At 32.4% G+C, this 12,396-nt stretch overlaps 1 protein-coding gene across 1 annotated transcript; it reads right to left on the bottom strand.

Moving 5' to 3' along the window:
- Window positions 1-10,756: 10,756 nt before the first annotated feature.
- LOC129293262 (uncharacterized) lies at window positions 10,757-11,889 on the bottom strand. The gene has a single exon (XM_054931129.1). The coding sequence runs from the start codon at window positions 11,719-11,721 to the stop codon at window positions 11,011-11,013; it is 711 nt and encodes a 236-aa protein (XP_054787104.1). The 5' UTR covers window positions 11,722-11,889; the 3' UTR covers window positions 10,757-11,010.
- Between the last annotated feature and the right edge of the window lie 507 nt (window positions 11,890-12,396).

Genomic DNA, 12,396 nt, shown 5'->3' with positions numbered 1-12,396 from the left:
TTTAAACATTCGGTACAGAAAATACATTAGTCAGAGAGAGTTTGTTGTATTTAATTATATGGAAGAACTTAATCCCTCCCAAACACAAATTAGAAATGATCTCCTATAGCCGATGGCAAGCGGGTTAGTGGAGCCCTCTGTTGATCTTTACATGCAAAGAATTCAATTCCCACCACTACCCTTCCCACAGAAAAGCCAACATCATATCAAATGAATACAACAAGTGATCATAAGCCCTTCAGTGTCCTCTTCCGTTCATTTCATTTACTAAAGATAGTACAATGATAAGTACATGTTTCTTGATGAAATATTACATTTTAATGACAAGTAATTTCATCGGCTCCCTCACTTGCGCAACTCCTGGACAGTGAATTAGCACGTTTCTTTCCATTTAATTATAAACTCCCAAACATATCCTAAGTTTATTTATTATTCAATATGGTCCTTCTAAGTGGATGGGGTTGTATCATATGCATCATCAATAGTAAGCTCCACTTATTAGACTTTTCTTTATGTGAAAAAGCTTCAATTATTAGACTAACTAACATGTGGATGCCAGATTAGTGTCTTCAGATATTTGTGTTTGTTTTGCTGTAGGTGTAGTGTTGTACTATTTCGGTGTTTCCTGTTTAGTATCTTGTGAACTTGCAGTATCAGTTGGCGTGTTTGTTGAATGTCTAAAGTATCATTATTAAACTCAGAAGTAACACAAGCAAGCTCCATAATTCCTAAATAGTTTTTAGATTCTTATTAATTTCAAATGAATTATTGTTATTTTAACAAATGTCACTTGATAATTTGACATGACAATTACAAATTAGGGGTTTCAAAACTTTACTCATTTTTCTTGTGGTCTCAATGTGTTTGTTGTCCGATCATAATAGGTTATTTTTAAAACCAAATAGATACTTGTTAGTGAATGATTAGACCCTTTCTATTAATTTTTCTAACAAGTATCCATGGTTTTTTTTATAACAACCCATTTGTAATTGACAATAAAAAAATAGAAAAAAATTTAAATTATTTTGAAAACAATTTTTATTAAAAGGCTTGGTGGCATAGTGGCCACTATAACATCCTAATTTTTAAATCTTAATTTATTAAGATTAATAAGGATAATTAAGTAAGTTGATGTAGTGTGTGATCAGAAGAAAATAATAATGTTTTTAGTTGGAATTTAAGTATAATTAGGTCCAAAGTGAAACTGGTTCACTTGGAGACCAAAAGGTGGAGAAAAACAAGCTAAACAGCCTCTATGTCACATGTCGCGGCGCATGTACGGTGCCCACGGCTCACAGGGCCATTAGGCAAGAATTTCCTTCTTTGTATCACATGTCGCAGCACATAGGGACAAGCACCGCAATGCACGGTGCAAAATTTGCAGAATTAATACACAAACTGATACGAAAAGTAGAGAGAAGAAAAGGAAAATGAAGGAGACACGCATTTTCTCTGCTAGGGCATGACCTAGAGGAGGATTTGAGAAGGTTTGAGGCTCCAAATCACCCAAGGTAAGATTCATAAACCCTTCTTCTCCTTTCCTTTTTTATTTTCTTAAGGATTTGAGTTAGGGTTTTAAATGAGGATGGTAATTTCGGTCCATATAGGGTATAGGTCCAAACCCATTAACTCAAATGAAGTTAATAAAAGTTATTTAGAGTATTTAAACCTAGTATAAATAATTTTAGTGGTTGTTAGATAATGGGCTCTATTAATGTTCAAAAATGAACAATAAATTTGTTATTATTATGGTTGTTAAGGTATTAAAGGCAATGTGATTGTTCAATGTAATGAATCCCAATCTGATAGGGCTCTAACTTATGTTGAGTGAATATTGAGCAATTTAAAAGTAAAGGATTGAGAGTTTAATGCTTGAATTGATATTGTGATGCTGAAATTCAACTTAGTTGATTATAGTTTTGGCTCTTGGCCACCTATTGGCTTGGGAATTCAAGCTTGGGAAGCATTAGATTGGGGGGGTAAACCTTGACCTTTCAAAGATTTAAGGTAACTAAGGGAGCCCTATCTTTGAGTAATTATATATTAATTGATTGTTAATGTGAATTGTGAATGTTCTATACATGGGTTTCATTTTCAATGTAAAAACCATGTATTAGTTTCATGAGTATGTGAAAATTTAAATGTGCATAACGCTATTTTGGCTTAAATGTAAAATGTGAAGTCAAGCGGTGTTTTCAAACTATAAACATGCTTATGTTTTTGAAAAATGAATGTGATGTAGTGTAGAGGGTACTTATGTGTTATGAAAAGTGAATTTTGAGATAAGCGGAATAATGTTGAAAAAATGATGAGAATACATATTTGGATAGCGCATGGTCCTGAGTCCAATTGCTAGTTGTGTGTGATAACAAGTAAAAGAAAGTGAAAATGTGAAAATGAGTAAGTATTGATTCTGGCATGATCAGTGGTGAGAGTTCACCTAGGGATTGGGAGTGGTGAGAGTTCACCTAGGGATTGGGAGTAAAGAAAAATTCATATGGTATCGGCTATCCTCCAGGGTATAGTCTTGTCTCACAGTTTATTGAGGAACTGTCCCATAGTTTATCGATGGACTAAAAACCTAGCTATCTCTATCGATTTATTAAGGAGAATAGCCTAAGGTATGAGACACCTTAGAGTTTTGAGAATGGAGAAAGCTGTGTGGTTCAAGAGTGAGTCATGTAATCTTTGGACCGGGTCACACCTTCACGATTGATGAGCTTTGACAGTCCAGTTGCACAGTTTCATGTAATCTTCGAAAACTCTATTTATGTTATAGCTCATAGTTTCAGTTTTGAGAAAATAAGGATATAACATTTGTTGATCATTGCCTAAGTAAATATTTGACGTGTCACATTGTGTTGAGTTGTGACAAGTCGTGTAAATGAAGGGACGTTCACATATCTGAAATATGGTGTATGTTGTAACAATGTACTTAATATCTGTGAGATAAGGATGTTATTCATGAAAAAGAATGAATTGTGATATGTATGAGTATATTTTAAGTTCTTGTTTTATATGCATGTACTTATCTTATAATTGATTATAACTACATAGAGTAGATTTTACCTTGGTTATTGAGTAGCTAAACTCACTCTTTCATTTAACACTTCTCAAGCTCTAATTCTAGTGCAGAGAGGGAGAAGGCTCAAGAGGTTAAGAATTAGCATATTCCTACTATATGCCTTTGGCTTAGAATTATTTGGTTGCAATAATATATAAATGTCAATTCTAGGATACATGCTATCACACTTGCACTATTTTATTATTGCAAATGTTAGATTTGTGTATTTAGGCCTTGAGTATTTGTGTATGTTGAAATGTGTGTGTGTGTGTGTGTGTGTGTGGTGTGTTTATAGAGTTAAAATATTAGTGCAAGTGTAGAAATGATGATTTGAACATGGTTGAATTGAGTTGGATGCAAAATAATGACAATTTATCTCCCCCTCTATTTTTGGTAAAATTAAGTTGAGAAGTGAAATTTTATTATACTGTGTTTTGGTGCTTATGACGTGTTTGTACTAGTAGTCTTAGGTCCAATAGAAATTGTTTAGGTGTTAGGAAAAACTTGACACTTGTTGAGGCTTTTGGACACCCATTTGCATGAAAGTTGTGAAAAATGGTTAAAATGTGTTTAGGTATTTAACTTTCTGGTGTAACTTGTTTTGAAAGTGAAACCTGTGCCACTAGTTAGTTCATGTTAAGAGCTTTTCGTAGACACCTAGATCATGTAATAATGGATGTCAGACGGAGAATTGGAATGCGTTGAAAGTTTCCCGGTTCTGTTGTCAAATGATAGCAGAATTTGCTGCTTTTTTGTGCAACAGGCTACGGCGCATTGCCTTGTATCACAGTATATATTTTGTTTTTCAGTTGTATTCAAATTCTTTCACTTTTCTGAGATATCTCATGAATAATATATAAATGTCAATTCTAGGATACATGCTATCACACTTGCACTATTTTATTATTGCAAATGTTAGATTTGTATTTTAGGCCTTGAGTATTTGTGTATGTTGAAATATGTGTGTGTGTGTGTGTGTGTGTGTGTTTATAGAGTTAAAATATTAGTGCAAGTGTAGAAATGATGATTTGAACATGGTTGAATTGAGTTGGATGCAAAGTAATGACAATTTATCTCCCCCTCTATTTTTGGTAAATTAAGTTGAGAAGTGAAATTTTATTACACTGTTGTTTTTGGTGCTTATGACGTGTTGTACTAGTAGTCTTAGGTCCAATAGAAATTGTTTAGGTGTTAGGAAAAACTTGACACTTGTTGAGGCTTTTGGACACCCATTTGCATGAAAGTTGTGAAAAATGGTTAAAATGTGTTTAGGTATTTAACTTTATGGTGTAACTTGTTTTGAAAGTGAAACCTGTGCCACTAGTTAGTTCATGTTAAGAGCTTTTCGTAGACACCTAGATCATGTTAATTGGATGTCAGACGGAGAATTGGAATGCGTTGAAAGTTTCCCGGTTCTGTTGTCAAATGATAGCAGAATTTGCTGATTTTTTGTGCAACAGGCTACGGCGCATTGCCTTGTATCACAGTATTATATTTTTTTTTCAGTTGTATTCAAATTCTTTCACTTTTCTGAGATATCTCATGAATAATATATAAATGTCAATTCTAGGATACATGCTATCACACTTGCACTATTTTATTATTGCAAATGTTAGATTTGTATTTTAGGCCTTGAGTATTTGTGTATGTTGAAATATGTGTGTGTGTGTGTGTGTGTGTGTGTGTTTTTATAGAGTTAAAATATTAGTGCAAGTGTAGAAATGATGATTTGAACATGGTTGAATTGAGTTGGATGCAAAGTAATGACAATTTATCTCCCCCTCTATTTTTGGTAAATTAAGTTGAGAAGTGAAATTTTATTATACTGTTGTTTTGGTGCTTATGACGTGTTGTACTAGTAGTCTTAGGTCCAATAGAAATTGTTTAGGTGTTAGGAAAAACTTGACACTTGTTGAGGCTTTTGGACACCCATTTGCATGAAAGTTGTGAAAAATGGTTAAAATGTGTTTAGGTATTTAACTTTCTGGTGTAACTTGTTTTGAAAGTGAAACCTGTGCCACTAGTTAGTTCATGTTAAGAGCTTTTCGTAGACACCTAGATCATGTTAATTGGATGTCAGACGGAGAATTGGAATGCGTTGAAAGTTTCCCGGTTCTGTTGTCAAATGATAGCAGAATTTGCTGATTTTTTGTGCAACAGGCTACGGCGCATTGCCTTGTATCACAGTATATATTTTGTTTTTCAGTTGTATTCAAATTCTTTCACTTTTCTGAGATATCTCATGCTTTCGAAACTTGTTTTTACTCTGATAAAAAGGATTTTATTGTTTTAAACTCATTGTTATTTAGAAAACTAAGGATCCCTTGAATTTGAACTAAAGCTTGGTAATCACCTTTTTGAGTTAAGTCTTTGATTACCATGAGTTATAATAGTTAACTGTATTTAGTGAAGTAAGATTTTACAGCCACCAAGCTTTTTAGGTGGCCGAGTGTTATGAAATCAAACCCTCCCTTAAGCACTCACAAACTTTATTTATCAAATAAAATGTCATCGGTGCCAAAGCTCCGACAACCGATCGCCGGCAACAGGGGCTCTAGCAACCTCACAATCGACGGTGGTTTGACAGCCACCAATGGCAACGATGGGAGTTTCTTTTTTGTTTTTTAACTGAGGGGCATTTCAGTCTTTTCTCCTATGGAATTAATATGTCAAAAGGACCAGAGGACTGCAGAACTATTTTGAAATCATTTAGTTCTTATGAGATATAAATTTTACACAGTGGTCCTTAAAATGTTATTTTTGCTTAAATTAATCATCCATACCCCAAACTATGTACAGGATAACTATTTTGTGATCCTTTTTTTTAAAAAGGGGGATTATATTTAAGAACCATTCAAGTAAATTATTTACAGATAAAGATTGACAAGTCTCATTTAAAAAAAGAAAAAATTAATCTTTTAATCCTTCAACTTTTAACTCACTTGTAATTCAATCTCTCAACTATGACTCGCTGTGACTCAGTCCTTCAATTTTTGGTTCACCTATAATTCAGTCCTTATTTTTTAATTTTTTTTAAAAAAATTTTATCAAATAAGAGGGATAAAAAATACTTATATATTATTCTAAAATACCCTCCTCTTACTCATTGATGTAAGATATAAGCTAATATAAAAAAAATTAACAAAAGTTTAGGAACTAATTTGCAAGTGATTCAAAAGTTAAGGAACAAAGTCATAGGCGAGTCATAATTGAGAGATTGAGTCATAGCGAATCATAGTTGAAGGACTGAGTTACAAGTGAATTAAAAGTTGAAGGACTAAAAGATTAATTTTTCCTAAAAAAAAGTCACATTTTCATTTTAATAACAATCAATTCTATATTGATTATTGCCTATGAATAATTTATTTGAGTAGTTCTTGAATTTATTCTCCCTAAAAAAATTAAGTGAAATTTTAATTTCTTAAAAAATTTTATATATCTTTAAATATTCTATATAAATTTTTAAACAAATTAATAAATGTCTGGATATAGCCTATAATTGAAAAAATTATAAAAACTATATAATATACTATATTTTTAGATCAAACATGATTCAGATTTATGGAAGATGTCCTTCTATATTGTACTCTCTTCAATCAAAATGTAAACATTTTCTCTTAAATAAGTAGATGTCTCGAGTTTAAATCTTAAGAATGCAACAACATAAGTGATCAAGGCACTTACCCTTACCCTTGTGATCTTTGTTATGTCCCAATTCAAATTAATTTAGACCTTATTAAATCTCCACAACCCGAGTGAGGTAGGCTCTCGTTGCTCATGAAAAAAAAAAGTATTTTTGGCTAGGATCAAGAATACTTTTTTAAAAAAAAAAATATATATATATATACAAAAATTATTTGAGTCGCATGCGCATTTGGAAATTGAAAATAGAAGAATTACAGCCAGTCTCTCTTAATGAAATTAATTATAGATAATAATCAATAACAAATCTCATTTGAAAAAAATAAATCATGTTTTATATTGTTCCTTATCTGTGATTAATACTCTTAAGAGGAAATTGAATGTAATTTTTCCTAGAAAATATCAAGATTCAGCCGATTAGGAATGGGGATGTCCTCACGTCTAGCATGCAGGAACGTCGCCAGATTGTTCCATTGAGGCCACAATGCAAATGAAGACATGGAAACCGAAAATGATTGACCTGAAAATAGTAGCCGGTGGCTGAAAGATTGAGATGAACTGATAAGAACATCAGTTATTTATTTAAAAACAAAATAAAACATTACAACTTGTTTTTCCAAAGTAGAGTGCCCATCCGAGAAAGCCATGCTAGGATAATCTCTATTGATGGAATGATAAGGATTCAACTAACTTCGCATGTATGCATATAAAGTAACTATCTTGGTCAGTTGGTGCTATTCTTTTAATTAAAAATAAATATTTTGATGAAAACCCATGTTAATTGAAAACCTTAAATCTCTTGATTTCATGATTTTGTATCAAGGATGCAATATAACAAGGCAATATTCTATTTATATTTCTCTCTCTTTTCAATTTCAATTTTTTGTATTTTTTTTTAATAGACTATAATTTCAGTGTAGGGCCTTCGCGGACATTTTATTTCAGCTATAAAGATTTTAAAAATACACTGCAAAATTATGAGACTACTTTAAAAAAATTTAATGATCAATGATTAATGCCTTTAAAAAAAAATCACCACCATCGTCTATGGAGTTCTGGCGAAAAAATAAATGTTCAAGATGACCAAGAAAAGAGGCTCTGCGGTTTATTTCCAGAATCTTTTGAACTTCATTAATTTGAAATAAAATATGTACAAAAATTCTATATTAAAATTCTCTCTTTATAGCCCTCTACCTCAATTTATAAAATATTTTTGAAGGTGATTTGGTGTTTTAAAATATAAAACATTTTGTTAAAATTAAATTTTATTAATTGTACTTGTTTTAATATTAACCTTCCCTCCATATCATGTGTTTTCTCTCTATTTAATGTTTTATAAATAAAGTCTTGTTAAATGAAAAGTATTGTTGGAAATTTATATTTGTCTTAAAAGAAAATAATATTTTAAAGTATATTTGAAAAGCTTTACGTCATATATATCTTGTATCTTGCGCTTGGTAAGAGAGAAAGGTAGGGGAAAAGAAAAGTGAGGCATTTTCTCGTGCTTGACTGAGGAAAGAAACATAAGAGAAGCAAAAAATTGAAAAAGAAAATAACAGGTGGGAAGTGGGAACCCATGTTTTTACATCTAACTTTTTTTTGGAAATATAAAAAAATTTTGTTGAGAAAATTTAATTTTCAGATTTAGTCATGACCCTTTTCATATCCTGCTTGTTGCCTCCTATCATTTTCATCCAAATTTTCCCTTTCATTTTTTAATTTAGATTATTGCACTTTGTGCATTGCTCTAGTGTCAAAGTGATCCCCTTGCACAGGGGAGGTGGTAGGTTCAATCCCCACATGAGTCTAGCCTACTTTCAATTTAAAAAAGAAAAAGAAGAATTTAGTTTATTATATATACTCCCTCTATTTAAAAATATAAAATATTTTTAATTAAATTTTATTTTAATAAAATAATTATTTATTTTTAAATTAATTCTATCTTTTTATATCTATCCTTATTAAATACTCTATAATAAATATCAAGTTATTATCAATAAAAATGCTTTTAAAAAAAGATAATGATTACATTTTAAAAAATTAAAAATGTTTTACATTTTTAAACGGAAGGAATATATATATAATTTAATAAATAAAATTTAAAATTAGGTAAAATAATTTTTTCTAGCATCGAATAAAATAATTTAGAAATATACTTTTAACCAGTAATATATAATAAAAATTAAATTATATAATTAATATGTCAAAATATTAAATTTTTATAAATAATAAAATTATTATTATTGATATAAAATCAACAATATTTTCTTCTCTCATTTTTCCATATTCAACTAAGTAAAATCTCTTTTTTTATTTTTCCCTATCTCCATTTTCTCACCTCCACTTTTTCTCTCTTTTTAAGTCCGGCAAACCTAGCACGGCAATAAAGTACTAACTTAGATGAAGGAAGTCTTCGGCCAAAAAAAAAAAACTATATGTAGGAAGTATACTTTAATAAAAAAAAAATGGAATTTTAAAAAATTCATTCAATACTAGCCGATTGGTTTGCATAATTGTTAGGTGCGCCACAAAAAGTGGCTGGGTCTGCACCACAGTCTCTGGACAGTGGACACCAACGTGGCACAACCCAGCACAAATGAAAATACATACTCATTCAAAAATATAAAATATTTTAATTAAATTTTATTTTTTAATAAAATAATTATATATTTTTTAATTAATCCTATCTTTATATATTTATCTTTATTAAATATCCTATACTAAATATAAAGTCATTCATCAATAAAAATATTTAAAAAAATAATAATTATATTTTAAAAAATTAAAAATATATTAAATTTTTAAATATTTAACTCTTTAAAAAATATTTTAATTTTTAAATAAAAGAAGTAAATGATATGAATTTTTTTTTTGATGGAATATCAGGGGAAGCTAACATTATATCAACTTTTTGGGCCCGCAAAAGATATGAACTTTAAACGATGTTTTTACAAAATCACATTTCTCAAAGTTCAATATCTATTCACTGACGTGACACGTTTAAATGGTTTAACCATCTTTCCAACGCTCCGTCTCCTTTTTTTTTTTTTTTAAGGGTGGGTCTAGTTTAATTCTCCTCTTTTTTTTAAGGGTGGGTCTAGTTTAATTTTTCTCGATGAACAAAATATTTAGATGAATTAAACATCAAAGGTTTAAAATAAATTTAGACATGCTTTCAACTTAAAAAAAAAAAGAATACAAATCCTAGACTAACCTTTGTTAATACTTGTAACTTAAATTTTGAATCGTAGTTGGCCCAAAAAAAAAAAAATGATAGGATCTTTCATCGGTCTTCCAGATCGGCCTTCGTTATTTTAGGAGATGAAGGTTGATTATTGTCCTTCTCAAGGATATAAATGAATGAGGATTACGAATTCAACAAAACATTTGACTGGGATTTGCGTCAGAATTTAATGTCAAAAAACATTTCAAAACCCTAACAAAGCGACTTATTTATTCATTTTTGATTGATTTTTATTTAATGATTTTGGTTTTTTCATTTAATGATTTTGGTTTAGAGGAGGTTAACTAGTCATCTCTCGTTCCTTTAAACTGAGTTTTTAGTATCATTAGCCAAAACAAAAACTCAGTTTTTATTCTTCTACCTCGAAAATAACAAATGGGATTGAAAATGTATCACAATTTTTATTTAAACAATCATTAATTTTATATTATAAATTATAAAATTTGAATAAAAAAATAACTTTTTACAAAAATTTCTCATACTGAAATTCAAATTATAGAAACAATCAATAACAACTTCTATAAAATTAAAGTTTTATAAATAATCAATTACAATAACAATTTATCACGTAAAAATTGTTTTTATCAATAGACAACGGACAAGTTTAATTATTTAATTTAAAATTATTAATATCAATATAATATCCACACTAAAGAAAAATTATGATCTATTATAAAATATAATTATTATTTATATATCTGGATTTATTGTCATTTACTCTAAATGAAAAATAAAGCAACGCGGGAAACAAAACTGAAGAAGCGTTGGCCTAAGGCCCGAGAATCAAAGCAACAACAAAACCGTAATGAACGAATCTGAGCACTAAACTAACTGTTAAATTGCAAAACAACCAAATGAACAAAATAATTAATTCTAGAATTTTCACATCTGCCATCTACATTATCTGTGCTTCTTTTCCATCTTCATCCTCGTATGGATTTACATCTTCCACGGTATGAAGTATGAACAAAACATTTTAACCCTTTCCGAAATGTTTCGGCAAAAGACACCACAAAATCTTGGCGCCGCCAAAACGTTCCCCCATCCTCCTCCTACAATCCTAAATCGCCTGCAGAGACTCCGACCGCCACAACACATCGCCGGCATCAGCGTGATCAAACAACCCATCCAGGGTCACAAACCCACTGCCGTTATCCTCGACGCCGTACTCTACAAACACGCCGGCTCCATACCCAAAAGCCTCGTACTGCGGGATATCATCTTCGAACCCCAAGAACCCGCTCAGATCGATACCATCCGGTCCGACCCGACTGAACCCCTCGGTTAACGGCTCCGGCTTGTCCTCCTCGGCGGGAGGCGTCACCGTCGGCGGCAACCCGAGTTCGTCGTCGGACGCTTCCAAAAGATGCCGCAAGTCGCTTGACTCGTGCACCGTGGCCGAACCCACCGGATCCGGACCCGGGGCAAGTATTTCATCCTCGAAACTCTTGATCACAGAGTCGAGACCCTGCATCGTCGGGTCCCGTTCGGCCGCATTATCAGAGTCATCAAGGATGTTCAACAAAGCATCCTCAATCCCCCCGGCCGCGGGCGATTCGAGAGGCGTCGTGGCAGAGTCAACCCGGCTGAGTTCATCAACCTCCGAGTTATCGCATGACTCCACCGAGTTCGTTCGAGAAAGCTGAGACTCGCCCGAGTTCACATCGGAGTCGGAGTGAACTCGGGCGATCTTAGACTCATGCAAGTCCTCGTCGAACTCGGACGAGTCATCCCGGACTCGCTTCCTCGTGTCGGCACAATTGTCCCCCATGGTAAAAGAACAGAGGGAGGGAGGGAGAGAGAGAGGAAAAGTGAAAAGGAGATAAGTAACAGAGAAGAGAATCGTGTAGGTGATGATGGTGGTGGTAGTGTTGGGGAGAGTGTGGGAGAGAGAGAGTATAGAGAGAGAAAAAAGAGTTGTTTCGGTGAGAGGAAAGAGAAAGGATGAAGGGTATATATAGGGAAGGGAAATGCAAGATAGGGTTTGTGTGAGGAAGAAAGAGACAGGGGCGTGTATAGCGGAGGGAAGGCTTTAATTAAAAGCTGCGTCACGGACGTCTCTTCTCGCATCGTACCCTCTTACTTTTCATTATCGTCCTTATAATAAAATAATAAAATAAGAAATATTATTTATTTATCGGCGTGGCGTGTGTGATCCGTTGGAGGGACCGATTGTGTGGGGCTGTGACTTTTTTTAAATGGGAAGTTATGATTCTTTTCTTTTGCTTTCTTTTTTCCTTGGTGCTCGTATCTGGAAATTAACTAAATTTAAATGGGCGAGTGAAGTCCGGAGGGTGGGGGCCCACCCCGACACAACGCCAAATGAAATCATGTGGTTGGTTTTTACTTTTTTTTCTTTTTTTTGTGGTGTCTTTGGAATTTAGGAAGTCTCGTCACTGGTGGAACGCTATTCGTGGATTCCCCCTATTTATTTTTTTAATTTTAA

Source organism: Prosopis cineraria, unplaced genomic scaffold, assembly GCF_029017545.1.
Source record: "Prosopis cineraria cultivar Desert tree isolate PC_DT_omini unplaced genomic scaffold, ASM2901754v1 PC14, whole genome shotgun sequence".
NCBI classification, from domain to species: domain Eukaryota; kingdom Viridiplantae; phylum Streptophyta; class Magnoliopsida; order Fabales; family Fabaceae; genus Prosopis; species Prosopis cineraria.
Note: the sequence above shows the minus strand (reverse complement) of the source record. Positions and strands in the feature narration are given on the sequence as shown.

What these genes read in the sequence shown, in the direction of transcription:
- LOC129293262 (XM_054931129.1), bottom strand. Translation starts at nt 11,721, where the DNA reads ATGGGGGACAATTGTGCCGACACGAGGAAGCGAGTCCGGGATGACTCG.